Source organism: Acinonyx jubatus, chromosome D1, assembly GCF_027475565.1.
Source record: "Acinonyx jubatus isolate Ajub_Pintada_27869175 chromosome D1, VMU_Ajub_asm_v1.0, whole genome shotgun sequence".
Lineage (NCBI taxonomy): Eukaryota > Metazoa > Chordata > Mammalia > Carnivora > Felidae > Acinonyx > Acinonyx jubatus.
This window is the reverse complement of record NC_069390.1, coordinates 41811327-41839080: the sequence shown is the minus strand read 5'-3', so window position 1 is coordinate 41839080 and position 27754 is coordinate 41811327. Positions and strand designations below refer to the sequence as shown.

At 35.5% G+C, this 27754-nt stretch overlaps 2 protein-coding genes across 22 annotated transcripts in view; one reads left to right on the top strand and one right to left on the bottom strand.

Moving 5' to 3' along the window:
• The window catches only part of SOX6 (SRY-box transcription factor 6), a 686841-nt gene extending 673242 nt beyond the window's left edge, over window positions 1-13599 (bottom strand). For 19 of the 21 annotated variants that reach the window (XM_053203416.1, XM_053203433.1, XM_053203434.1 and 16 more), the window contains exons 1-2: window positions 13327-13517; window positions 11706-11840 (exon numbers count right to left, since the gene is read on the bottom strand). The gene's annotated coding sequence lies outside the window, so the exon portion shown is untranslated. Of the gene's footprint in view, window positions 1-11705; window positions 11841-13326 lie in introns of all 21 variants that reach the window. The other 2 variants (XM_053203417.1, XM_053203418.1) reach the window with 2 other exon arrangements.
• A 40-nt stretch (window positions 13600-13639) lies between these two features.
• CD1H11orf58 (chromosome D1 C11orf58 homolog) lies at window positions 13640-26150 on the top strand. Its single transcript, XM_015075000.3, has 5 exons — window positions 13640-13881; window positions 18695-18778; window positions 21719-21779; window positions 23381-23490; window positions 25113-26150. Exons 1-5 carry the CDS (start codon window positions 13819-13821, stop codon window positions 25341-25343), a joined length of 549 nt encoding a protein of 182 aa, XP_014930486.1. The 5' UTR covers window positions 13640-13818; the 3' UTR covers window positions 25344-26150.
• The last annotated feature ends 1604 nt before the right edge of the window (window positions 26151-27754 follow it).

The following is a 27754-nucleotide window of genomic DNA, read 5'->3' as shown; positions in this document are numbered from 1 at the left end:
TTTATATCAAAAAACTTACATAAAATTTTACATGGTATTGTTCATTATAGCCCAGAGTGGAAACCCATACACCCATCAACAGGTGAATTCATACAGTGTAATACTACACCGAAATAAAATGAACCAACCACTACTACATAATGACAGTGATGACAGTGATGATTCTCACAAATATAACACTGTGTAAGAAAAGCTAGATGTAAAAGAATACATACTGTCTGGTTCTATTTAAAAAAAAGCTTATGTTAGAAACAAGATAGGAGACCCCAAATGGAGTCACTTATGCTAAGCCCCCCATCACCAAACCAAGGCTTAATTACAGTTTTGACCTCTCTCAGAAATGGAATCTTAAATCATTTAAACAAGAATCACCTGATCTAAGTATTAGGGAAGTAATCTACCTGATAGACCCCTCACAATCCATTTTTTGCTAGTAAAACTTCCTTGTTCCTGCTCCCTTCTGCCTGTAAAAATCTCTCCTTTTGCACAGCTCCTCCAAGCTCCATTTTATCTGCTAGACTGGATACCGTCTGAATGAAATTGATTTTCACTCAAATAAAGTCTTACAATTTTTAATATGCCTCGATTTATATTTTAACACTAAAACAGGGGTGGTTAATGCATGTTCTTAGAAGTCAAGATAGCTATCTTTGGGGAAAAAAGAGAAGGTAGTCAGGTGGGAAGACTTAAGGGGCATCAAATATATTTTATTTCTTGACCTGGGCAGGGTTACATAGATATACTTATTTTGTGACAATGAACTATACAGTTATGCTTTGTGCATTTTTCTACATGCCTATTAAATTTCAGTTAAAAGTAGGTGAAGGAGATTAATAGGTACAAACTTCCAATGATAACATAGATAAGTCACAGGGATAAAATGTACAGCATAAGGAATATAGTCAATAATATTGTAATAACTATGTGGTGGCAGATGGTGATTACACTTGTGGTATTTTGTAATATATAGAATTGTTGAATCGCTATGTTGTACACCTGAAACTAATATAATATTATACATCAAAAAATTGCCAAATGTAGAAGCAGCAGTAGCTATTATAATATTAATAAATAAACAAATTGGGTTCAAAAAATAAAGTAAAATTCCATGGTCAAAAAAAAATTCTGTGGTCATACTAAAATTTTGTTTTATATTACTAATTAAATTAAGATTTCATTTGGTATTTAGAAATATGTGTTAAATTGAGATTTGTTTTTTAAAGAAAATTTTATCTTTAACCTAACTTTCACATTTTTTAAATTCACAGAATTACAGAGCTTCAGAGATGGAAGAAACAGAACAAACTAGTTTGGCTCTGAAAGAGCTTGGGTGACTTGGCAATGATTAAATCAAAAGCAGTGATGGGACTAAAATTCAGAACTTCCATATTACATTGCAGGACATTTAAAAGTTTATTTATTTATTTTGAGAGAGAGAAAGCACACAAGCAGGGAAGAAGCAGAGAGACAGGAAGAGAGAGAGAATCCCAAGCAGGCTCTACACTATCAGCAGAGTCTGTATCACACGAACCATGAGACCCTGACCCGAGCCGAAATTAAGAGTCAGATGCTTAACTGACTGAGCCACCCAAATGCCCCTACACTGCAGGACTTTTAAAACTTTTTAATTTAAGAAGAGTTAGACTCCAATACAGAGATTTGGAATCCCTCTACAATCTTGATGGTTTATAACACTAAAAGGACAAAATCTACAAGTTACTGAATGTCAGTCCTTTATTTTTCCATTTCATTTTTAATAATAAATAAATCATAAAATGAGGGGGAAAAGGCATATCTAGCCTTTTGGTGAGGAACTTTATAAGAATTGGCAATCCATGTCCTTTGAACATTTTTTTAAAAACTTAACTCTTTATGATGACAGATATAAAACATTTGTGTTCAGCCAAATACCATGTTAAAAACAGAATAGTCTCAGTGCATATTGCTTCTTTCTCTTTTACTTTTTCTAACATGTTTGTAAACAAGTGTAAGAGCAATAAAATCAAGAGGTGTTGATTCCTAATGGAAATGCACCTACATGTAAGCTGCTAGCAATTCAGAAGGTCCAAGGATATATATAACAACTTACTCTCTTTGTTTCCTTCAGACTTCGAAATATGGCAATTCTTCTTGGTTCAATTTTTTTTTTTAAAGAAGCTGTTCTCCTGGCTCAGAAACTTAAAATAGGCTATGGGGTAATATCTTTTATATCTGGTTTTTTCCTGTTTAATTTCTTTTTTTTTTTAACTATTTGTTTTCCAGGAGGGGGAGGAAAGAGTTCTATGAAAAGCTTTCATAACAGGTTCAAAAGTATAAAAGCCATTTCAAGCTCCAGACATTTGTAGCCTTTATTTCTTTAGTCCTTGAAAGGGCTTTTTAAATGTTAACAGCTAGGATAAGACTGCTTTCCTATACTGATATTCCAGGCTTCTTTTCCTTTGTAATCTTGTGTTCTTCCCCACCTCATTCCCCAATAACCTCCATGCCAGCTTCTTTTTAAAAACAAAATAAACAAAAACAAAAACAAAAAAATATTTCATCATGATGTATATACAAGCAGACTTCTAAGATCCCAAACAGCAGCTACCTCTTGTAATGTAGAGTATTCAAACATTTTTGCTTCAATTTCTTTTATACTTGGTGATTTCATATGCCTATTTAACATGATTCCATGTTAAAAATAATGACATGTCTCCACAAAGTAATTAGAGTTAAATAGCTAACAAGAACCTTTGTTAGCTCCCTTTCCTTTGAACTGCTGAAATACAATCTTCAGAAACCAAGTGTCAAAAAAGGTGTTCATTCATACACTCTTAAGTTAAAACAAAAAAAGGCTTAAATCAATATAGATATAGTATTATCCTATTCAAGAAAAAAATTACATAAATAGAAAAAATAAGTCTGAAACACTGTATTCCAAGGCTTAATAATGATCATTACTTCTGGATTGTGAGACCATAAAATTTTTTATTTTTTAACTTTCTTCTTGCTTATAAATATATTTTAATTCATCTTATAGGTACATGCATTGTTTGTGATAAGGGAAAATATTACCCTTAGTTTAAAAAAATAAGTTTTGCTTTATTGCTTTTCAGCATATACAGGTACTTCTTAAAAATTCATATATATTTATATTTAACTATATGTGCATTATAGAGGTAGATAAAGATTCTAAAGTATAATTTCCAAAATAGTAAAATCATGATTCTCATGTAAATTCAAAAAGAACATGAATCAAAATGTTAAGTGTCAGATTTCATTTCCTTATTAATTAATGAGGAAATCATGAAAAAGTGAAAACCAATTCATAATAGAATTTGACTTACAGAGATTTATATGTTCTACTGAACAAAATCCATTTGCATTGGCAAAAATAGGAATCATGTGCATTGTTATAGGCATAAAACACCTGCAACGTTTTCAGTTTTCTATAATTTAACTTTTATCCCTACAGAGTTGTAAAATAGCCTACTCAATCAAAGATGATCTAAAGTGCGCACTCATTTAGGATCAGATAAACCCTTCAGGGTCCCTAGACATTCAGCATTCTCTTGAAAGGAAACTCGGTAATCACTTTTGTCCATGCCCAAGTCTGACAAATTTTTCAAATATATTTTACTAATCAGTAAACTAAATCAAAACTGTTACAATTAAAATATAAATTCCTTGAAGGCATAAAGAATACAGTCTCTTTCTTACTTATGCCCTGGAAATGTTTAGTAAAGTGTTCTGTACTTAATATGTATACAATCAAAGTATATCACAAAATATTTGAGGTAATACTTTAAGCTTTAGAAACTTCAGACCAGTTTAAATGATGGCACATTAATAAATTATAAAAACATGAAATACTGACACACAAAATAGGAAAAAGTGTAAGAAATTGTGAGTAATTTATAGGTATGCAATATAAAATCACAATTGCAAACACAAATTCCATAAAAAGAACAAGCTGTCAAACCAAACATGTCCAATTCGTGAGTTTTTCCATGAGTAACTTTCAAAGTTGAGAAAATTTCAAGGGAAAAAATCTTAAAACTGAGAAAATTCCATCTACTAAACTAAATTTCCCTCTCAACTAAGAAATGATTGCCATGATCTATAATTTTCTAGAACTAAATCAAAATCATAGAAGCATAGTTTGATGAAGAAACTGAGACCCAAAAAAATTTGTGACTCTCCAAGTTCACACAATTACTTAGCTATTCCAAAATACTCGTTAACATAGAAATCATAATTCACAGTAGTCCTACATTACATAAAACTAAATCATAAACACAAAAGTATTTTAAGAATTACTAGAGGGGCACCTGGGTGGCTCCGTCAGTTAAGCGTCCGACTTTGACGCAGGTTATGATCTCACAGTCCGTGAGTTTGAGCCCTGCGTTGGGCTCTGTGCTGACAACTCAAAGCCTGGAGCCTGCTTCGGATTCTGTGTCTCCCTCTCTCTCTGACCCTCCCCCGTTCATGCTCTGTCTCTCTCTGTCTCAAAAATAAAATAAAAAAAAAAAACATTAAAAAAAAAGAATTACTAGACACAGCACATTGAGGAAACCCTTCATTTTGTAGGTTATCTATTGTCTTGAAAGAAAAGAATTCTCTCTTGGAACTAAGCATCCCAAATTTGGAAGAAATGGATTATTCTCAAGTTTTCACTCAATAAACATCATGTATACCATGTGAATTAACTTTATGTGTAGCAATATCACACAGAAATTAAAAGTATAAATACTAGACCTAGACCAGGTATCAGCTCCACTAATTTCAGATGTGTGATCTTGAGCAAGTTACTTAACTTTTGTATAATCAATTTCCTTGAGCAAGTTAATCTATATACACCTCAATTTCCTCATCTGTAAAATGATAAAATAGTAGGACACACCTGCATGAAGATTATATAAATTAACATATATAAAACAAGGAAGAAACTGGGCCCAAAGTAAGCATTACCATCATGATTGCCAAATCAATGGTTCTAAAAATGTGGTTTGGGGACACCTGGATGATTCAGTCAGTTGAGCATCCAACTCTTGATTTCGGCTCAGGTCATGATCCCAGGGGTCATGGGATGGCACCTCACATCTGACTCCATGCTGACCATGGAGCCTACTTAAAATTCTCATTCTCTCTCTCTCTCTCTCTCTCTCTCTCTCTCTCTCTCTCCCTCTCCCTCTGTCTCTTCTGCCCCTCTTCCCCACTCACGCACTCTCTCTCTAAAACAAAAAAAAATAATAAATTTTAAAAATAAACAAAATAAAAATGTTTGCAGACCAACAGTAGCACTGGAAACTTGTTACAAATGTAAGTTTTCTCACCTATCACAGTCCTACTGAATTAGAAGCTCTGGGGTAGAACCCAATAATACAGACTCACCAAAAGTCTTCCAGGTGGTTCCATTGCACACAAAAGTTTGAGAAGCACTGATGTGAATCAGTAAGATTTTTATCCCTTTCTCTCTGGACTTATATAAAGCCTTTAGTATATATAACCATAAGTATACTTGATACTTTACACACTTCATCTTTTGTCACAAAATTACTCAAAGATTTGGTTTCAAAACTGAAAGCAACTTTACATCCAGTAGGATAGTTACAGCCAAAAAGACAGATGACAGGTGTTGGCCAGAGTACGGAGGAATTGGCCTCTTCATACATAGCTTCATACATAGCTATTGAGAGCATAAAATGGTGCATCCACTTTGGAGAACAGTCTGACGATTACTCAAAAAGTTAACCATAATCACATGACCACAGCATATATCCATGAGAACTGAAAACATGTTTCCATAGAAACTTATACATAAATGTTCAGAGCAGCATTGTTCATAATAGCCAAAATGTGGAAACCCAAACGTCCATGAAATGGTGAATGCATAAACAAAATGTGGTATAGCCATACAATAGAATCTTATTCAACCATAAAAAGGAGTAACATATTGATATGTGCTATATAACATGAATGAATCTTGAAAACATTATGATGTGAAAGAAAGCAGTCACAAAAGACCATGTGTTTGGGCACCTGGGTGGCTCAGCAGTTGAGCATCCAACTTCAGCTCAGGTTATGATCTCATAGTTTATAAGTTTGAGCTTTAGGGTCTCACTGCTATCAGTGCAGAGCCAGCTTCGGATCCTCTGTACCTCTCTCTCTTTGCCCCTCCCACCACTCATACACTCTCTGTCTCTCAAAAATGAATAAACATTAAAAAAAAAAAGGCCATGTGTTGAATGATCCTGTTTACATGAAATGGCTAGAATAAGCAACTCTATAAAGACAGAAAGTAGATTAGTAGTTGCCCAGGGCTGGGTCAGTGGAAGGAAAAATAGAGTGACTGCTGATGGATACAGGGTTTCTTTTTGGGGTGATAAAAATGCTATAAAATTGCATTTTGGTGGTAATGATTGTACAACTCTGAGACTATATTAAGAAACATCTGGGGTATCTGGCTGACTCAGTAAAGCATGACTCTTGATCTCAGCATATAAGCCCCACACTGGACATGGAGCCTACTTTAAAAAAAAAAAAAAAACTACACATTTAATTGGGTTCTTTAAATAGGTGAATTATGTGGTTTGTGAATTATATTTCAATAAAGCTGTTACTTAAAAAGCCTAAAGGCATATGCCAAAATATTATTGATAGAAATATACATAATATAAAAACTGATGTAATAACAATAATCTGCACCTAAACCCTAAATGATACTATCCTGGAATTAAGGGAGGGATGAACACGGCAAAAGGAGAGATGCTAAATTGTTCACACATATAGGGAGTCATAAGACAATGAGATATTATTGTTTTACTCTTGACTAGAGTAAAAACTAAAATATAACAATTAACAGTATTAAATACAATAGTACTAAATAGTATTAAAAACAAAATGTATATCCCCCAAATTACTAGAAAAAATAAATTAAAAGGAATTACACCTAATTGTTCTTACTTCATTACAATTAACTGTGACTACTTCATCACTATGACACTATGAGTGATCTTTATTTCTTCTTTATACTTTCTTTTCCACATTTTTACAATGGATTTATCTTTGTGTGAGTCTGCTTATCTTTGTGACTCTTTTTTTAAATCCAATTTATTCATTTATGGTTAACCTTTTAATAGGTTAATATAGTCAGACAATTTAAAATTCAAAAGATACAAAAAGTATGGTGAAAAGTCTCCCTGCCACCATTACACCTCAGCTCCCCAGCCACCAGCACTCCAAACATGGAGTCTACAAATACTATCCATTTCTTGGGTATCTTTGTGGAAATATTTTATGCATATATATTGACTCTTTTCTGCCTTTTTAATACAAATGCAGTAAAACATATACTGTTTTCCACTTTGCTTTTTTTATCCCACAATATATCTTGGAGATTATCTCTTATCAGTACTTACAAAGTTTCCTTTTTTTTTTCCACTGTTTTGTTTTTTATTTATTTTTATTTTTTTCATCATAAGTGTACTCTTTTTTTTTAATTTTTTAAAATGTTTTTATTTATTTCGAAGGAGAGAGCGAGACAGAGCATGAGTGGGGGAGAAGCAGAAGAGAGGGAGACACAGAATTCGAAATAGGCTCCAGGCTCTGACCTGTCAGCACAGAGCCTGATGTGGGGCTCAAACTCACAAACTGTGAGATCATGACCTGAGCCGAAGCCAGACGCTCAACCAGCTGAGCCACCCAGGTGCCCCGATAAGTGTACTCTTTAATCCCCATCAACTATTTCACCCATCCTCCCACCCACCTCTCCTCTGGTAACCATCAGTTTGTTCTCTATAGTTAAGAGCCTGTTTCTTAAGGTTTGTCTCTTGGTTTTTTTCTTTCCTCGCTTATTTTATGTCTTAAGTTCCACATATGAGTGACATCATATAGTTATTTGTCTCTCTCTGGTTGACTTGTTTAACTTAGCATTATACTCTCCAGCTCTATCCAAGTTATTGCAAATGGTAAGATTTCATTCTTTTTTATGGCTGAGTAACATTCTATTGTATGCATAAATACACCATATCTTCTTTATCCATCATCAATCGATGGACATTTGGGGTTGTTTCCATAGTTTAGCTATTGTAAATTATGCTACAATAAACATAAGGGTGCATGTATATCTTTAATTTAGTGTAGCATTTTGGATTTTTTGGGTAAATTCCCAGTTGTGTATTTCTGGGATCTTAGGGTAGTTCTATTTTTAATTTTTGAGAGTTTCCTCTTTCCTTTTCATAGTTACATGGTGATCTACTCTATGGATTTACCATAATTATTTAGCTAGTCTCATACTGACAGATTACTTTTATATTTGGCAAGAACAACAAAGTAATTTGAGAATAAGCTAGAATGTTCTCAAATTTTCTCCAAAACAAAAAACAAATAAAAAAAGTGGGTATCACCATTAATTTAAAGTCACAAATTCTCTTTGATAACAACTATTGGAACATTGCTGCTTTTTGTATATAAAGGTCTTATGACCACGGGGCACCTGGGTAGCTCAGTCGGTTAAGCATCTGACTTCAGCTCAGGTAATGATCTCAAAGTTCATGGGTTCTAGCCCCACAGTGGGATCTGTGCTGACAGCTCAGAGACTGGAGCCTGCGCTGGATTCCTTGTCTCTCTTTCTCTGCCCCTCCCCATCTCTCTCTCTCTCAGAAATAAACATTTAAAAAAATAAAAAAATTTTTAAAAGATGACCAAATTAGAGATACATATCAACAATTTTATGGAAGCAATTTTATAAGCAAATACATTTGCATTTGCTGTTTCATTCTCTATTTTTTAAGTTTCTAGGTATGTGTAAAATAATCAAGCCAATATTTATGTCAAGTCAAATTATAGTAGCAATGTGGTAAATGTACATGTCCCATGAACAGAATGGGAATTCATCTCATCATCAACAACCATCATCAATCACAAATATTTATTTTTTTATAACTTGTCTTCAGTATTCTACATTAGGCTCTATGGTTCCCTCCATTTATATGATGCCTTTCTTCTTTTTATTAATTAATTAATTTATTAATTTAAGAGAGAGAGAGAGCACGTGTGCGAATGAGGCAGGGGGCAAAGGGAGAAGAAGAGAGAATTTTAAGCAGGCTCCACACCCAGCACAGAGCCAGACAAAGGGCTCAATCTCAAGACCATGAGATCGTGACTTAAGCCAAAATCAAGAATCAGATGCTCAACCGACTGGGCCATCCAGGTGCCCTTATATGATGCCTTTAAAATCAGCTTTAAGATAAGTTTCCTCTCTGAGTCTCCCAATTGAACAATGAATTCTTCAAGTATTTTTCCTTTGGCTTCAATGATACTTAACTCTCCCTGTCACACATCTATCTTTTACTCTTTTAATCTCAGGCTTTTCCTAATTATACCCTTAAATGTTCTCCCCCGCCCCTTTTCCAAGGACCTCTTTTCTACATGATCACTGAGTGAGCTTAGTCACTCTCCTAGTCTACCCATCATCTCTAGATTGGTGATTTCCAAATGTATGACTTCTCCTAACTTTGAAGCCCATATTTCTAACTGCCTACTAGACAGTTCCAGTTGGTATCCCACTAATACCTTAAATTTAACATGTCTAAAATAAAAAAAACTCATCATCTTACCACATAAACCTGCTCCTCTCTGACCACATCCATTCATATACTAATACAACAAAAATTTGAGTCATGGTTTATACACAAATCATGATGTGAAGCTTAAATTCTCCTCAAAAGGTTCTTAGGTAGTATATAATAGTCAGAAAGACTTATATCTTTGTTCATAGCTCTATTATAGCACATATAGTTTTATTCTAACTAGCGATGGCAGACTAACAACATAAATAAAAGGCAGAACCAGAAAATGAGATGGAGGGGCACCCAGGTGGCTCAGTCCATTAAGCCTCAGACTCTTGGTTTTGATTCAGGTTGTAATCTCATGGTTGTAGGACTGAGCCCATCCATGCTGATAGTGCGGAGCCTGCTTGAGATTCTCTCTCCCTTGCTCTCCACCCATCCCCTGCTCTCTCTCTCTGTCAAAAAAAAAAATTAACTTTAAAAATTTTAAGAAAAATAAATGTAAAAAAAGAAAGAAAATAAGACGGAGTGGATGATTGAAGTCAGAATACAGACCCTCAATTATAAGCCAATTATAACAACTTTACCAACTTAATTCTGTACAAAATGGCACTTTCTGAGCAGGAGAGTCTCTACATTCCATTTTCAGATGATGAGCCTGGTTATGGTGTGTAAAATGGATTTAACTGGGAACTATTAGAGCATGGGAAAGGTTACTATAAATCAATGAAACAGAGGATTTGAACCTGAACACACATAGTGAGAGATTCAAACCCAAGGCTTTGATCAGCCTAGATTTAATTAGCCTATAGAGTTTTGTTGAGAATATGATACTTCTGTGCTTATCAGATTTCAGTTTCATAGAACACTAACCACTCCTGAATACATTCCCCACCCTTCTTCCACAGTGTTTTAGGGTCTGGCTCAAAAACTTTCAGGGAAGAATTTCCCCATTTCCCTCAGCTAAAATGAACTGCTTCTATAGCATTAAAAAAAAATTCTTTTTTTTCATTTTACAGAGCGAGTGAGCAGAGGAGAGGGACAGAAAGAGAGGGAGAGAGAGAATCCCAAACAGACTCCATCTGCTGAGCCACACGCGTGGCTGGAACCCATGACCCTACAATCATGACTGAGGTGAAATCAAGAGTCAGACACTTGACTGACTGAGCCACCCACGCACCACCTATAGCATTTTGTCTGTGACTTACTGGTGCCACTTAATCATTCCTCCCCGACCAAGCTGTAAACTCCTTGAGGTAAGGGATTATACATTATTTACTCCGGGTTTCTTCAAATTTAGCACAATGCCTGACACATACTAAGCACACTATGTAAATGTTGATTTATATTGGCACAGTGCAAAGTGCATGGGTTTTTGGAGTTAGACAGACTTAAGGACTAAATCCTCCATTAGCCATCCACTCATTAGCTAACTATCTGATCATGGGCAAACACTTAACTTTCCTTAAGTTTCATCCTTTATAAAATAAAAATCCTTGGAAATTGTTGTGAAGCTTTGAGAAGCACCTAGCAACATGTAAGATGCATAATGGATACTCAATAAATAGTAGTTATAACAATGGCTGCAGGAATTTTTTTTAGTCTCAGATAACACAGTAGCAAGTTTTTTGTACAGAACATATTTATCAGAACTTTAATGTATTCTTTAGGTTTGTTAACCATGTTCAGTTATGACTGCTTTGGGTTGAGGGAATATTAATGTACACACTCAACATTTATGAATGCCAACTACATGCTAAAGCATTGGGTATATAAAAAATGAAAAAGGCATGGTCAGGAAAGTATTTTAAAGTGCTATTAGTAACAGGGCATCCATCCTCTCCTTGTCTCCACTACCCAATAAAGAACATTTCTAGGCTTCTAGGACTTATATGAGGTACCACTCTGTTACATTATATAACTTCATACTTCCTGTATTAATTCAAAAAAACTTATTAACTACTCTTTGGCATGCACTGTGACAGAAGATACAGAAACAAAAAATTAAGATGGAACAGTCACAATTCTGAAGAATGTATTTCAGAGTTATACCTGGGACAGAGTATCTTCTTGTCTTTACAAAATAAGGAGTAAGGTTATTACTGAGTTTTTGTGCCATATATGAATTCTATTACACTACTATTTCATCCTTACCCATATAGCCTTCAGTATACGAAACAGTAAAATCTGATAAAATGATCCAGTCTTTTTTATTTCCTATGTTACTCTTTGGCTTGTGATCTTGATTTATGACAACGTGAAGATTTAGTCATCCAGGTGCCAACAATTCTGGTGAAGAAATAAAAGACAGGTTGCTAGCTCATTAAACTCTTCTGGACTTTCCCCAATTTAAGTTAGAAGTATTTAGTAACTACTAGCCTTATTGATAGTCCTTTCTTACTTCTGAATTCTTTTAGCAGTTCCAAAATACCTATTCGGCCTCCCCATTTGTTTATTTATAAAGCTAAGTTATAAATTGTATGTGTTTATAGTCTGTCAAACCCTTTGGATGTAAACTGTAGTCCATCCTACAAAATTCTGTAAATTAACTGTAATTTCATTGTAAGTATATTCACAAAATCTTTGTAGAATCAGTTAATATATATTTTAATTCATAGTAAACAACAAATAACTACTTCGCCAAAATACTTGTTCTCCTCATGGGTTTACTCTTCCCCTCCTTGATTTATGTTTTATTACCACAGATCTAATTGATTAAGGTGCCCTTGCTTGGTTATAAAATATGAGTGAGGTTTTTTTTCACATAACCCTAATTAGCATTGTTATTTCTTTGCTTCCAAAATAAAGGAGCAAAATTTGGATATATGACTGCATAAATTAATTCTCTTCCACTGGTCACAGTTCTGTAAATGGTACAGGGATCATATGAAATCTAGAAAGGTAAAACCATTTCTACACAGGCAGTCAAGCTAGAGTAATTGCTAAATTCAGAAGCTAATTGGCAGTTTCACAGGCTGCTCTCATCACCAAAGTGCACACTAAAGCTATACTATCATATGATTTACTGATTTTTGCTTAAAAAAAAATATATATATATATTGTTCAAGGTCAGAAAGCTTCAGAGTAAGTAAGGACAAGGATCCTGACAGAATGTTAGGGTTGAAGGTAGCCAGATTCAGGCCTGGTCAAACATTCAGATACCTTAATACTGCATGAATGAATCTTCAGTATCTGAATAAAATCTTTAGATACAGCACTTTCTGAGTAGACTAGTGGCCGCTGGGGTGGCAGGGGGCGGACCTTTTGGGGTCTTGGAACTAGACAGAGGTAATAGTTGCACAACACTGCGAATGTACCAAAGGCCACTTAATTGTACACCTTAAAGTGGTTAATTTTGTTGTGAATTTCACCTCAACACACCAAAAAAGCTTTTTTGAGGAACATAAAAGATACAGGGCTTTCTGGCTGAGACGGACTCCACTTGGTGAAGGCCTCAAAGGTACAATGCCTAATTACCAGCAGGGAGGGTCACTTCACACAGAGATGTGTGTACAGCTTAGAGAATTCCCTCAGGTGGACCCAAGTTTCAATAATAGCCAATTAACCAGCACCACACTGAACTCATTTCAGTGAGAATGAGATAGCGGCAAAAATATTCATCAGAATCTTCTAGAAAGCCGCACCGCCGATCACCTAGAAATCCCTTAAGAGCAATAGAGAACGCCCGGATGGAAACAGTAGAAGCCATTTTTTTTTAAGGGTTTCGTAGCGGGTGGAGGGTATCTGTGAGGATTCAATAATCTCCAAACATTACATTTAAACTTCGGTGCTTAACTATGACAGACGCTCTGTCAGTAGGGCAGCATCTCATAGTGAAAACCCTCTTTCTGTGGCGACGAAGCCGCTAAGGCTCTTTCTGTGGCAACGAAGCTTTAAACGAACGCTCACCGCCATACCCATCCGCGGGAAAGCTCCCTCCACCAGCCCATGAAGGCGGAGCTTCAGAGGGCACTCCCGCCACACAGCGCGATCTGCGCCGCTGAGCTTCCTGGGAGTTGTAGTTTTAGTTGCCCCATCCATCCCGTACGTTCTAGTCGGTATGGATTGAGCCGGAAAACTACAACTGCCAGAGTGCTCCGTAGTGGCGAGTAGCCGCGGCGGTGACGACTGTGGCGGAGAAGGCCTGGAGGGGCTCTGCGTTCTGGAGTGGCGCTGCTTGGGCCCGTGGCAGGTTGCAGGCTGCTGGTGCTGGGGCTGAAGAGAACGGCGAGTGGGTTCGGCGTTGCCCGTCGGGGTCTCCGCAACGATGAGTGCTGCCAGGGAGTCCCATCCGCACGGGGTGAAGCGTTCAGCCTCCCCAGACGACGATGTAAATAACAATGGCGGAGTGAATGAGGGTTGAGGCCTACTAAAGGCTGGGGTAGGCCGGGAAGGGTGGATTAAGCAAGAGGAAGCGTCTGAGGTGGCCCGAAGGGGGAGGGCCGAGGGGGAGGAACCAGAAGAATGACTGGGAAATGTCTCCCTTCCTTAATTGAGTGTCGGAAGGTTTAAGAGGTCTACACCCTAAGAGCCAGAGACCTGCGTAGGAAGGGGGTTCGAGAAAGGAATTCCTAAGAGGGTCGAGTAGCTTATTTGGGGGCTGATGAAGCTTCTTTGTCGGGCCTTTCTAGTTAGGATAGGGATGGCAGGATCCTCCCTGTTTGAGGTTTAAAATGATCCTGTGACAATGTCAAGATGTGGTGCACGTTTGGACAGATTTTCCGGCCGTTATTACTTTTGCAATGTACTATAAAGAGTAAACGGAAAACAGTATTGAACCGAATATTGTACCAGGGGAGTAATTTCGTACTGACGCATGGTAGCGAGGTCTAAGATGTTGAGACCTAGAAGCCCATTTTGATTTCAGCCACCTTTCTCCCCCACCCCCCAACCCAAAGCTTGTCAGCTTAAATAGCAAACCATTCCTTAAAGTAATCCGTTAAATATTTACTGCTATGCCAGGTGTTGGGAATTCAAAAATGAAGGACGGTGCTTGTCCCTAAGTCTTTTTGTATATTTGTCCTGGCTCTTAGCGCAGTGTCATGGAGACTGCAGTAAACGGAAAACTAGGTCCTTCATACAATGAATAAACGCCTTGGGAACGTTGATTGAGAAATTTTGGGGCGCGGGGGGCATCGAAATGCCATTTTTAAGGATAAAAGGACGACATCTAGTTTTCTTTCAGTTATTGTTTAAAGCACTATTAATTTCTGAACATGTAGAGTTCTTTATTTCTATAGTGCAGTTCAGTGCCTTTCATAATACCTTCCTTGGTGAACCATTAAAAAGCTCATTAAAGACTACGGTTGTATATAAGTTGTAGCAAATGAGACGATGTTAAGACCCACCCCACTTTGGATGGGTGGTGGTTGGTGTTAAGACTAGAATACCAAGGTCCTTAAATTAAATTTAGCTCTGCAGAAAGATTAGTAATCAGTAAAGATTTGGAGGTGAATAATTACATAATGAGAGATTTTTTCATGTGCCATGTTCTTACCTGCTTCTGGCTTTAGATCTTGTTAATATGGCAATCCAGTACTTGTCAGGCATTTGTCTAAAGGCATTTGAGTAACCTGGGTGCCATTTTAAAAGCTATTACAGTGTTTTCCTCGTGGTATTTAACTGTGGCACCTGTTTTGCTAGACTCAGAAACAAACAATCTTTTAGCTTAACAGAAAACTCTTGATGTTAGGTAATTTAACAAAGTTAAAGGGATTAAGTAATTAACTCTAACAGCTTCTGTCTGATGGGATCAGTTTAAACTAGATGACCTTTAAGATCTTTTCCAATTTTATAAACATTGTCAGTTGAAGGAGATGGTTATAGTTGCAATTCAGGATTAGGCCCTGCAACTTTAACAGACTCTAAAAATGATTATGTTGCTAATTTTATGTTAAAGTGCAATAGAGTAACTTGTCTTTTGATAGTGTTTTTTTAAGTCAGTTTCAGGTGAGTATTTTACTGGTAATTGGGAGTTATCTTTAAGTACTTCTTTTAAAAATATTTTAAATGCTGTATACAGAATTTTAAAAATATACTTTTGAAATACATACCTAAATTGTAGAAAATCAATTATAATTAAAGTTGTAGTTGGTCATCAATTTCTAATGAGCATCCATTGCATGTAAGAGATAAAGTTGTTTTTTTTTTTTTTTGCCTACTGACCTCACATATTAAATGAGGGTAACACATTTTGAGAGATATTAAAAGTAGGTATTAAACATGGAATCCAGCTCTAGGAAAATGCTGACAGTGTTAGAAGTAAATTCTAAGAGTTACTAGCATATGTATTCAGGAGGAGGTAAATTGACTGTAATTCTGTACTAAAAGGTTTTAAGGGTAAAGAATTTAAAAATGGCCTCATTGGTTTGAAGAAATGAAAGCTATGTAGGAAGTAGGAGGAGAGAGGAAGTTAATTGTAGTAACTCATGGAGACCCTCTAAGAATCTATCAGGCACCCATGAGCTTTTGAGAACGCAGCATTCGGGCAAGGTACTTGGTGTTGTATGCTAATGTCTTTGGAAGGAAGAACCAGGACTTGATTGGAAAAAACATTAGGATCAGATATTGTAAAGGATAGGATTACTTATGTAAAGACATTGAAGATACTTGCTCTTTTAATAGAAATGGTTCAGAAAAGTTTTGGCTTTTAGACAGTTTTGTTTTTACCTTGATTCCATAACTTTTATAACTGTAGTTCAAAAAGTACTTCCACGTATTCTGTCCCATTTGATCATGTACGATATGATGTGGAAAGAGCAAAAAACTTAAGGCAAGAGGATCAGAGTAAGCAACTTAAGTTTTTAAGTCCCTTTGCCTCAGTGTTCTTATTTATTAAATGGATTCTTGAGAGAATGGAAGTGAACAGTCGTTTGTAAGTTGTAAAACACTATGCAGTTCTTGGGTTTTGTTATTAAGATAGTCTTTTAAAGAAGTTTCTTAATGTAGATAAGGAATGAAAACTAAGAAATTAAATGTCAGGTCCAGGCTCACAGAGAGCAAGTGATGTAGTGAGAATCAGAACTTAAGCTTCACTAGTACTTTGCCTTTTATTTCTTAACTATGGTCAGCCAGAAATAGTTAAGAATTAACTGGCTTATAAAAAGATATGAGTTGTCAGATGGAAAGTAGAGCTCTGCAAGTCAGGTAGCCAAAATCATGAAAGCATATAAGCTCCCAACCAAAAGGAATTTAAAGGACCATCAGTGAGTGTCCATTGTTGTACAAATACTTTAACTCTCATATCCTCAGAGAAATGGTCACCATCATTTCTTTTATATTCTGTAAATCTGCTACAGATAATTCCCAGAAGAATAAAGACAGCAAAAAACAATTTTATTGAAAATTTTAATATGAATGTAAACATAGCAAACCCAAATTTCTGTTACACAGTTTCCTGATTTTCGTGACATATTTACCCAAAATGATTAGCAGCCTCTGAATACAGCTAACTGCTTGTCAGTTGTGTGTAAAACTGGAACATATAATTTCAGATTTTAAATTTCTAATAGATTTTAGTTTTATTATTGTTTGCAGTTCTAGCATTTGCATCATCAAAATACAATACTTGAAGAATTTAAACCTTTGTGCTCATGATTTTGTGTTGAAAATGGGGGTTGTCATCTTTGCTCCATATTTTTAAACATTTTCATTTTTAGATTATAAACTCAATTACAAAGTTGAATCCAATGAATGTTTTCATTTCCACATTTCTTCCAGTGACCTTTGTATACATATCTGCCTTCAGCACTGTCCAGTTTCAAATGCTATCAAGTAAATTTTGGTAATAAATACCATAAGAGATGAAACAGGCATACATATTTTTAGAAAAACAGGATAGTTCAGGCTCTTATTGCACAGTATTGCAAGATGAAGTCCTCCCTGCTGAATGACTCTTTAGATAAGCGTGCCATTTTTTTTTTGTCTTTTTTTTTTTTTTCTTTCTTTCTTTTCCTTTGTCTCTTGTTGATTCCTGGGTTGGAGAAAAGTCATCTAGTGTTTCATCATCCAAAAATTCATAGTCTAAGAGTTTTGCATATACAGTTAATTTTGCCATTGTTAGTTTAGGGTACACTACCTACCATTTTGCATTCATTTTATTCATCTAATAATTGTGAAATGACTGCTGTCAGTTTTCACTTTTTACCCAGTTGCCATTAAGAGTAGAAGTGAAAAATTTTGGACTCTCAACTCTGTCCGTGACAGCTAGAAGCACACAACAGAGGAGTGATATCTTGAAAGATGATGCAGTACTTTGGACAACATGAGAAAACTTCTACCATTTTTCTGTTTTCTTATTTTAGTCATTTTTAGCATAGTTGGCAATAACTAATGAATCATAATGAAATATTTCCTACCTTTGTTTCAAAATGTAGGGAAAAATATGATCACTAGGATTCCGTAATTCTTAGATTTGTAAAAGGGCTCAACTGACCATTTGATAATTATAGGGTAGAATGAGTTTTACTGTTTTTTAAAATAAGTTTTCTGTTCTTCAGAAGACCTTTAGGAAAGAATTGATAAGTCTTAACATATCAATCCTCACAGATAACTAGAACTGCACAAAATAGAAACTGAAAACCTAAAATTGGGTCCATTAGATTCTGATGTTACACTGTTCTTAGAATATCACCAGAGCCCAACTAACTCCAACTAACAACTGTGGCAGCCTCTGGGTTCAAAATCCTAGGTACTCTAGGGCCCTGCAAGGCTTCAAGGTAGTAGGTCTCAAAGTGTGGTTCCCATGTCAACATCAACAGCATCATCTTCACTTAGGAATTTGTTAGAAATGAAATCCTTGAGCCCCACCCCACACTTACTAGATCTAAAATTCCTGGGTTATAGCGTAGTAGTTTGGGTTTTAATACACCCTCCAGGTGATTCTGATAAATGCAGACTTTTGAGAATTCAGAGCTCTGGCTGCAAAAGAACTAAAGGATTCTGCCTTGAGGTAACAGAAAAGGAGTATGTTTAAGTTTGAATATGATGTATGTGCTTAACTTCCTAAACAAAAACAGTGAGCCCTGTTTATAGTTAAAAATGACAGGGAGGGGGAAAAAAAAACTCATTGGGAGTTATGGGTAGACTTTAAATATTTAAGTATTTATTGTGCAAAAAAATTAATTGGCAAATTTCTTTTGCAGCTTGGATCTAGCAATTGGGAAGCAGCAGACTTAGGTAATGAGGAAAGAAAACAAAAGTTCTTGAGACTTATGGGCGCAGGAAAGGTAAGCATCAAACAGTATGTATTTTTTAAAGTCTTTTCTGTGAAAGTAATACCCTTATTTTGTCTGTTGAGTGACCCAGACAATATATTTGGATCTCATTTTCTTGGTCTGCATTATTACTTTTGGCTTTGGGAAACACAGCTGACCTAACCAAACACTTAAAATGTATACTATTTCTGAACCACTTATAGGATTCTCAGTGCCACAGGGCAGTAAGGCTTAGAGATTGAACAGAGAAAAACTTTGGTTTGAGGAGATTGCAGTGGAACAAAGTTTATGATTGGCTATCTGTTAGCCTAATGATTTAATAGAAGGTATTTCTGGGGAGACCAAATGGTAGTCCTTTCATATTTTATAGCTCTCGCCAGCCTTTGACGTAGTAACCAAGCTTTTATCAAAAATTTAATTTTTAAAAAAATTTTTATTAATGTTTATTCATTTATTTTGAGAGAGAGAGTGCAAGCAGGGGAGGAGTAGAGAGGAGAGAGAGAATCCCAAACAGACTCTGCATTGTCAGCTCAGAACCTGATGTGGAGCCTGATGTGGAACTCGATCTCATGAACTAAGATCATGACCTGAACTGAAATCAAGAGTCAAGACGCGCAACTGAGTGAACCACCAGGTGCCCCCAAAACTTAATTTTTAGAATTTTCAGTATAGTTTGAAATCCCTTTCAGTTTCATTATCACAGTAGGAAATACAAGCCATGGGTGCCAGGAAAACATTAGTGGAGAAAATACCTCTTGTTCCTAGCAATAATTTTTACATGCAAATACAGGTATCTCTAGGCATTTATTTTGTATAAGCAAGTAAATTTATTTTCCTAACATTGTCCCAAAAATCTTTGTGCAAACCAAATGTGGATAAAATAAGAAAACTTTTCTGTTTTAAGCTCGTCAACAGGGCGCCTGGGTGGCTCAGTTGGTTAAGTTCGTCAAAACTAAATTCTGCACTTTGTCTTTATTCATACAGGGATTCATTCATATATTTTACCAACAATTTTTTTTAATCCCCTCATTGTTGATGGACACTTGGGGTTTTCCACTCTTTGGCTCTTACGAATGGTACTGCTGTGGACCTTTGTCTACAGGTCTGTGTGTGGACACACATTTTTATCTTACTCATTAACCAACAATTATTGGCTGTCTACTCTGTGCCAGGTACTGTATTCTAGGTCTTGGATCACATAGATCATTAACATGTGTTTAGAGCCTTCATGTACAGGAAACTAGATAATGTAGAATTATAATTGCTGTGAAAGAACTATGCGCATAGTGCTGTGAATCAGCAGACAAGGGTAGCTAACTGCCTCAATGGTACAAGAAAGCATTCCAGAAATAGAATTGGTAAAACGAAGAGGAGTTAGCCAGACTAGAACAATGGGGTTCAGGGTAGGGAGACATCATGCAACACAGTAAGGCCTAAATAAGGATTCATTTGTATAATACCTCATTAATTCAGATTTCCCAACAATTTTGTAATTTATTGGGGTGCCTGGGTGGCTCAGTTGGTAAAGCATCCAACTCTTGATTTTGGCTTAGGTCGTGATCTCACAGTTCATGAGCTCAAACTCCACATTGGGCTCTGTGCTGATGGTGCAGAACCTTCTTTTGATGCTGTCTCCCTCTCTCTGCTCCTCCCCCACTCACATGTATGCTCCCTCCTTCTCAAAAATAAACAAAATTTTTAATTTGTAATGTATCCTAGAAAGTAATGTGAAGTTACTCTTGATTCACGCAAATAAAATATTTGCTAAGAGTATGTAAAGTAATAATTTAGGGGGCATACTCAACCTAGTAGAATGAAAACTCTTCAAGTATTTAGGAAGAATCCCCTAACATAAAGTGTATGAAATTTAGCTACCAGTAGTCAAATATATCTCATTAAAATTGGGGTTGGGGGGGGAGAACAAATCAAACAATTAAGAAGAAATTTGGCTACTAGTAATTCATTTCTTTAGCATATGTTAAATTCTTTCCTAGAAAGGCCAAGATTGTAGCTTTGATCTTTTATATAGACTGTTTAGATTTATTCTGTTTTGTGGCCACCGAGTATATTTATATTCCTAAGCCTAGCCAGCTACCATGAGTATTTTACTGGTCAGAGGGAGATCCAACTGAAAGTATAAATAGACCAGTGCACTACTGTCCTCATCCTCAAATAACTTGATGCATTATATATTTTCAAATCTTGTTAATGGGGTGTCTTCTGCAATCTAAAGAAGCAGTATATTGAGTCATTGATCTATATGAACTATAAAGAGTGGGTTGTAACTGGTAATTGAGAGTAATTATGTAGCCTGATAATTAGTAATGTTGAATCAGGATTTATTTTTATGTTTTATAGAATTAGATTATTTTAAATTCTGTTCTTTTTGACAGTTTAAGATAGGGTATTTATTGTAGTCAAATAATAGCTGGATATTTGATTGTGATATAGTAATTATTTTTATTTTGTATACTCTTTGTTTATTATATGTCTGTCAGTTACTTCATTTTTATCTAGCTAAATAATTTCATTTGTTTTCTCCCTAAGAGATGTGCCTGAGGATCAGAAAGAGGAGGTGGGAGAGTTAAAGCAACCCATTAATTGGCCTTTTAGGAAAGAAAGTGTTTATATCGACTCAATTTTTTAGTTTTCTATCCTATTTGAAATTCCAGCATGATCTCAACATACTCTCTACTTCCTTTCTCTGCTCTGTGTATTTGTTTTAATGACATAAGCTTCTAACATACTATATATTTGCTTATTGATTTCATTTCCCTTCCTTATCTCTACCTTTGCTAGAATGTAAGTTCTATAAAGCTATGGATCTCAATTTGGTTCTTTTTCTTTGCTGTATCCCAGAAGCCTGGAACAGTGTTGGGTACATAGTAGACACTCATTAATTATTTTAAATTAGTGGTCTCAAATTCTAGTATATTTTCTACTTTCTTACAGAAAGAACATACTGGACGTCTTGTTATAGGAGATCACAAATCAACATCTCACTTCCGAACAGGTAAGAAAGTAAAATATAATTTAAGAGGTAATGCTAGATTTGGAATATGAAATATTTGTATGTATTTCAGGATATTCTGACTTGTATAATTGTATTCGTGGTTAAAATATTAGAATTGGAAATGTATATGTAAACGTGTATATCATGTAACAACTAGCATATACTTTAGTTTTTAAATATTTGAGAGTATATATCAATGATATTCTAAGAAATTTTTTTCTGTCTTCATTTTTACTGATTTATAACATTTTAATTATAGTGAGGTTTTATGACTCATAATGCCAATTACGGTATGTATTGAATTTTATTTTATTTTATAAATTATTTAATGTATGGTGTTCTAGTTGGTATATTAAACTGGTTTTGCACTTATTCACTAAGTTTTATTTTGAAATCCTTAAAGAATATAAACTTGTTGCAAAGCCTGAAGAAATTAACTTTTAATTTTAGATAAAAAACCTTTCAAGTAAAAGCCGAAAATGAAGAGTTTGGATTTGAATTAGGCTGCTGTCAAATGAAATTTTCTCCTACTTAAAATTGACCCTAATCTTGGACATTATTAATAACAGGGCATAATGATCTGGATCATATTTAACAAATCTTCTAGTTAAATTATTTAAATTCACCTTATACTGACCTAGAATATGTAGCACATTTTTGAAAATTAATAGGTGTTTCATTTTTCTAATGTTAAACAATTATTTTAAATTGATTTGCATTGGTAGAAAAGGCAAAAAGAATCCCTGAGCTTTGCAGAATGGAAAACTATTTAACTGCTGCATTTATTCTTTAAAACTGTAGAATTTATGAATAAAAATAATGCAGACACTACCATTTATGATTAAAATGAAATTTCTCATTTACAAATTAAAATGGCATACTCACAAAGCTTTGATGGCATTTGTAATGCTCTAGTTCTTGAGTAGTAAGTTCATAGGTAGTTTAGTATATTGCTTCATAATTTACATAAGCCACAATATATATTAAAATAATGCATCAAATGGTATGTAATAACAACAGAATTTTAAAGGAGTTTATGTTGCTTCAGTAAACTGATATGTAAGAAAGTAGAGCCATTACAGTGTCATTTTACTTATCCATTCTCTGAACAGAGTTGCCTGCCTTTTCATTGTTTCTGTTCAAAGACAGAAGCTTTTGTTTGTTGGTGGTTTTTTGAATGTGGGAGAAAACTCTAACTTTCAAGAGAACGGTTATTTATTAGACTATAAATAAACTATAAAGCATCTAAGGCCCAAAGTTCTTAGTAATTAGTATTTACAGTATCTGAACTTCAGTTTTGAGACTGTGGGTCTGGGTTTAAGTTCTTACATAAAAAAATATAAGTTCTTCATCTTTTATAAACACTTGTAGTTTAGAGGGTTGGTTACTAAAGAAGTAATCATAAATACATCTTTCAATTATTTTATGCCTGTTAGGTAACTACCTATGGTATAGAGAAACCTATCCACAAAATTCATTATAAAATTAGTCACAGAGAAATCAGCCCTGAATATAATAGCATCTGTAATATGGGTTTTTTGTGTAATCAAATGTTTTTATTAATTTGACTGAAACATAACCAAAGTACACTGGACATGCAGGGGAAGAAGACAAGAAAATTAATGAAGAACTGGAGTCTCAATATCAGCAAAGTATGGACAGTAAATTATCAGGAAGATATCGACGACATTGTGGACTTGGCTTCAGTGAGGTAGTAATTAACATTTTCTTTAAGTGGGAAGATAATTTCTAAATTGATATCTTTATATCTGTTAGGTTACTCTAGCAATTAAGAATCCTATGTAGAGGGGTGTCTGGGTGGCTCAGTCGGTTGAGCGTCCGACTTCAACTCAGGTCATGATCTTACAGTTCGTGGGTTCGAGCCCCGCGTCAGGCTCTGTGCTGACTGTTCGGAGCCTGGAGCCTGCCTCTGATTCTGTCTCTCCCTCTCTCTTTGCCCCTCCCCTGCTCACGCTCTGTCTCTCTCTGTCTCTCAAAAATAAATACGTGTAAAAAAAATTTTGGAAAAAAAAAAAGAATCTTATGTAGAAAGCTTTCTTTATACAGTTACTTAATTTTCTGTATGCCCAAACAGGTCTTTGTAGATAATGGGAAGAGATACTTTTGTGAGTTTTACAAATGTTTTCTGATAGAAGCTTACTGTAAATTCTACTTAGATACATCAGGGCATATCTTTTTTAATTTTTTTTTCAAAGTTTTTTATTTATTTTTGGGACAGAGAGAGACAGAGCATGAACGGGGGAGGGGCAGAGAGAGAGGGAGACACAGAATCGGAAACAGGCTCCAGGCTCAGAGCCATCAGCCCAGAGCCCGACGCAGGGCTCGAACTCACGGACCGCAAGATCGTGACCTGGCTGAAGTCGGACGCTTAACCGACTGCGCTACCCAGGCGCCCCAGGGCATATCTTTAATAAGCATGAACAACATACAGGTTAGGGGAAGTAGTTCCTGTAAATACTAGTTTAGGAGATTCTTTCTCTTTTTTTTTTTTTTTTTTTTCAATGTTTATTCATTTTTGAGAGAGAGACACACAGTGTGAGCAAGGGAGGGGCAGAGACAGAGGGAGATACAGAATATGAAGCAGGCTCCAGGCTTTGAGCTTTCAGCACAGAGCCCAACGCAGGGCTTAAACCCACAAGCCGTGAGATCATGACCTGAGCCAAAGTTGGACATTTAACCAACTGAGCCACCCACGCGCCCCTCTTTCTCTATTTTCCATGATCCTTATTCATAATATAACTACCGGTTAACTACTCCAAAGTAATATCATACATAAAACATTGATAACTTTTCCACATTTCCATGAGTCAGTGGTTAACTTGCCTTATTTACTTCAAAAAATATATATTGTTTCAGGAAGATATAGTAGCTTTCAAACTAGAGGGAGGGGAGCAGGTGAGTGGTCTTCAGAGCTGTTTCTTTTTTTTTTTTTTGAGAGAGAGCAGGAATCCTTGCCCAAGCAGGTTCCATGCCCAATGGAGAGCCCAATGCGGGTTTGATCTCCCGACTCTGAGATGATGACCTGAGCCAAAATCAATAGTTGGACGTTTAACTGACTGAGCCACTCAGGCCCTCCGTTCAAAGCTGTTTCTTAGAACAAAATCCTAGTTAAGTCCTAATATGTAAAACATGACAATGCTGGAGTCCTCAGGTCTTCACTTGGCAGCTCTTGATCATAATAGCAGTCTTAAAACTTGATTTTAATGGCTAGGGAGTGAGCTGTTTTAAGACTGTGACAAAAATTAGGGTCTTTCCCAGTTTTTTGTCCTGGGTAATCGTATTTAAGAAGAGCCTTTTGGTTGATGTTTATAGGTAGAAGATCATGATGGAGAAGGTGATGTGGCTGGAGATGATGATGATGATGATGATTCACCTGATCCTGAAAGTCCAGATGACTCTGAAAGTGATTCAGAGTCAGAGAAAGAAGAATCTGCTGAAGAACTCCAAGCTACTGAGCACCCTGATGAAGTGGAGGATCCCAAAAACAAAAAAGATGCAAAAAGCAACTATAAAATGATGTTTGTTAAATCCAGTGGTTCATAACTCCCAAACACTTAGTCTTTGTATTAAAAGTAAGCCTTATTGTTATAATGCACAGTGGAGGACTGCTTATAGAGCACAGACCTTTGTATTATAATTTTTAAAAAGGCCCTTTTAAATAATTACAAAGAGTGTTTGCTTTCAAATGCCATGGATTACACTTTTATGGGCATGACTATTAACCATTTTTGTAAAGAGTAAGAGTTGTATAAAATAAGAAATAAATACAATACTCAATTTCTTTTCATATTAGCATCATCAAACCTCTAATCTCACCTTTTTACCCCTTCAGATAGTTACGGGGGAGACACTTTTGTGGTAGCTGTTTCATCTTTTTTGTTCCTTCATATTTTTCTCTTATAAGAAGTTTATCTGATACTGTAATGTGTTCATGAAAAATATTCAGTTATTATACTTTGTTGTAGTAGAACTATTCATCATGGATATTTCTGCTGCCAATAACAGTCTAAATTGTTTGCAAAAGATTAGGTACTTAGTTTACTCTTCCTGATTCAGCTCTACTCTTTTGGACCAAAGCAACATGAGAGCAAATACTTTCACACTGGTTAAGATGGAGTTGCAACTATCATACATTTTGGAATGCTATGATCCCAAGCAGTCTTTATATAATTTGAATTACATTGTATGTTAGATTTTTGATAAATTTGGCCAATTTTTACAGAAGAAATTATTTCTCTGATTATTTGGTCCTGTTTAGGAATATGTAAAACTGGATTTTTTTTTATGGTAATATGTGACCAAAGTTAATTTTCTTCCTAAGCCCTCAATAAAGAAAAGCAGTTTCCCATATTTGGTTTGTGATACCTTCATCCTCATTATCTAAAAATGAGGAATAGGCTTATTGAAGAAGCTGAAACAAATTCTCTTCATTTTATCCCAATACTATTACCTCGATTATCAAATTACTGGAAAGTAGTATTGCTTTCTGATTTTATTGCTGCTTCTGTGGGAGTAAGAGTAGAATCCTCTGACTGGTGTTATGTGGTTGATCTGTATAGCAGACTGACAAACTGCATTATGGGCTAGTCAATGATCTTTGAATAATTGGGTCCAAAATGTTTCTAAGTAACATGTTCAAAGGCTTGAGTAAAATCTGTTTGGTGAATTTTTATATATCTAGATATTTAAGTATGTGTTGGATGTGCTGGATTTAAAAAAAATTCCTTTGTCACTTTGAAATTTAAAATATTAGGAGTGTAAGCAACTAGAACAGGTGATAACTGGTTTATATAATCTGTTCATACATCAGATCCCCAACATTTGGCTTTTGCTTTTACTTAGTTCTTGTATTGTTTTATAATAGGTGCTACCCTGCAGAGTAAAATATCAAGTCAGTGGGTAGTGGAGAGGATATATGACATTTAATAGATACTTGGTTTGAATACATTTCGCCTTATTCAAATTTCAATTGGCCACAGATTTTTTAAGTTTGAGTGCAAGAGCAAGAGTGAGCGTGTGAATGGGGGAGGGGCAGAAAGAGGGAGAGAGAATCCCAAGCAGGTTCCACACTATGAGCACAAAGCCTGATGCAGGACTCGAACTCAGGACCTGAGCCAAATCAAGAGTCGAATGCTTAACCAACTAAACCACCCAGGCGTCCCTGCCACAGATTTTCAAATATCTAGTTTCTAGGGTTGCTTATTACAACTAAAGTAGTAAATGAAGGCTGACTTATGTTTAAGAATGGAAAAGGGAGAAATCAGAATTATGTTTTAAAAAGTATTTTCATCAACTTACTGTTTAAATATACTGGGTTAAGTCGTGATTCTTAATATGTAAACAGAAGAACCTTCTTCTAAAATAACTACACTGGAAGACCTTGTCCAAGTAGGGAAATTCTTATTCCAACTCATATATTATTGCACATTTACATAATTCAGGGTTGGAATAAATTTAGGACACCATATGGCCTAGTGTCCCTGCAGCATGTTAAACATCATGGCTATCTTTTAAGCATGAACATCAGGGTTGTGTTTTTTCTCCCCTGAATCTAATAAATTCGGGGGGAGGGGGACATTAAAGGAAGACAGATGCCATGCCATCTTGATATTCCTACTAAAGTATCAGGTGGGAAAATAACATTATTTTTGTGCAATGAAAGACTATTCAAAAGTTTAATGACAAATTGCCCTGTCATAACTTCTTACCTGAAATACACTTCTGAGTGTTTACCTATTATGCCAATGACTTAGTCTTTTTATTGAAATGTTTTTCAGGAACACAATTTCCAATTTTGTGTGTATTAATAGGTAAAAAGTCCTCAAATCCGTAATTTTTTAAACCTAGAAGAAAGGAAGTTACAGAAGAAAGTTTGAAGTGATTGTTTTTCTGGTGAAACAATAGTTTGAGAACAGAAAGGTCACGTTCTTCGAGTAAATCTTGAAATATTTTCA

Coding starts and splice junctions, on each gene's coding strand:
- CD1H11orf58 (XM_015075000.3), top strand. CDS start 13,819: ATGAGTGCTGCCAGGGAGTCCCATCCGCACGGGGTGAAGCGTTCAGCC. Junction 13,882..18,694: donor CAGCCTCCCCAGACGACGAT/GTAAATAACAAT, acceptor TTTCTTTTGCAG/CTTGGATCTAGCAATTGGGA. Junction 23,491..25,112: donor GTGGACTTGGCTTCAGTGAG/GTAGTAATTAAC, acceptor TGATGTTTATAG/GTAGAAGATCATGATGGAGA.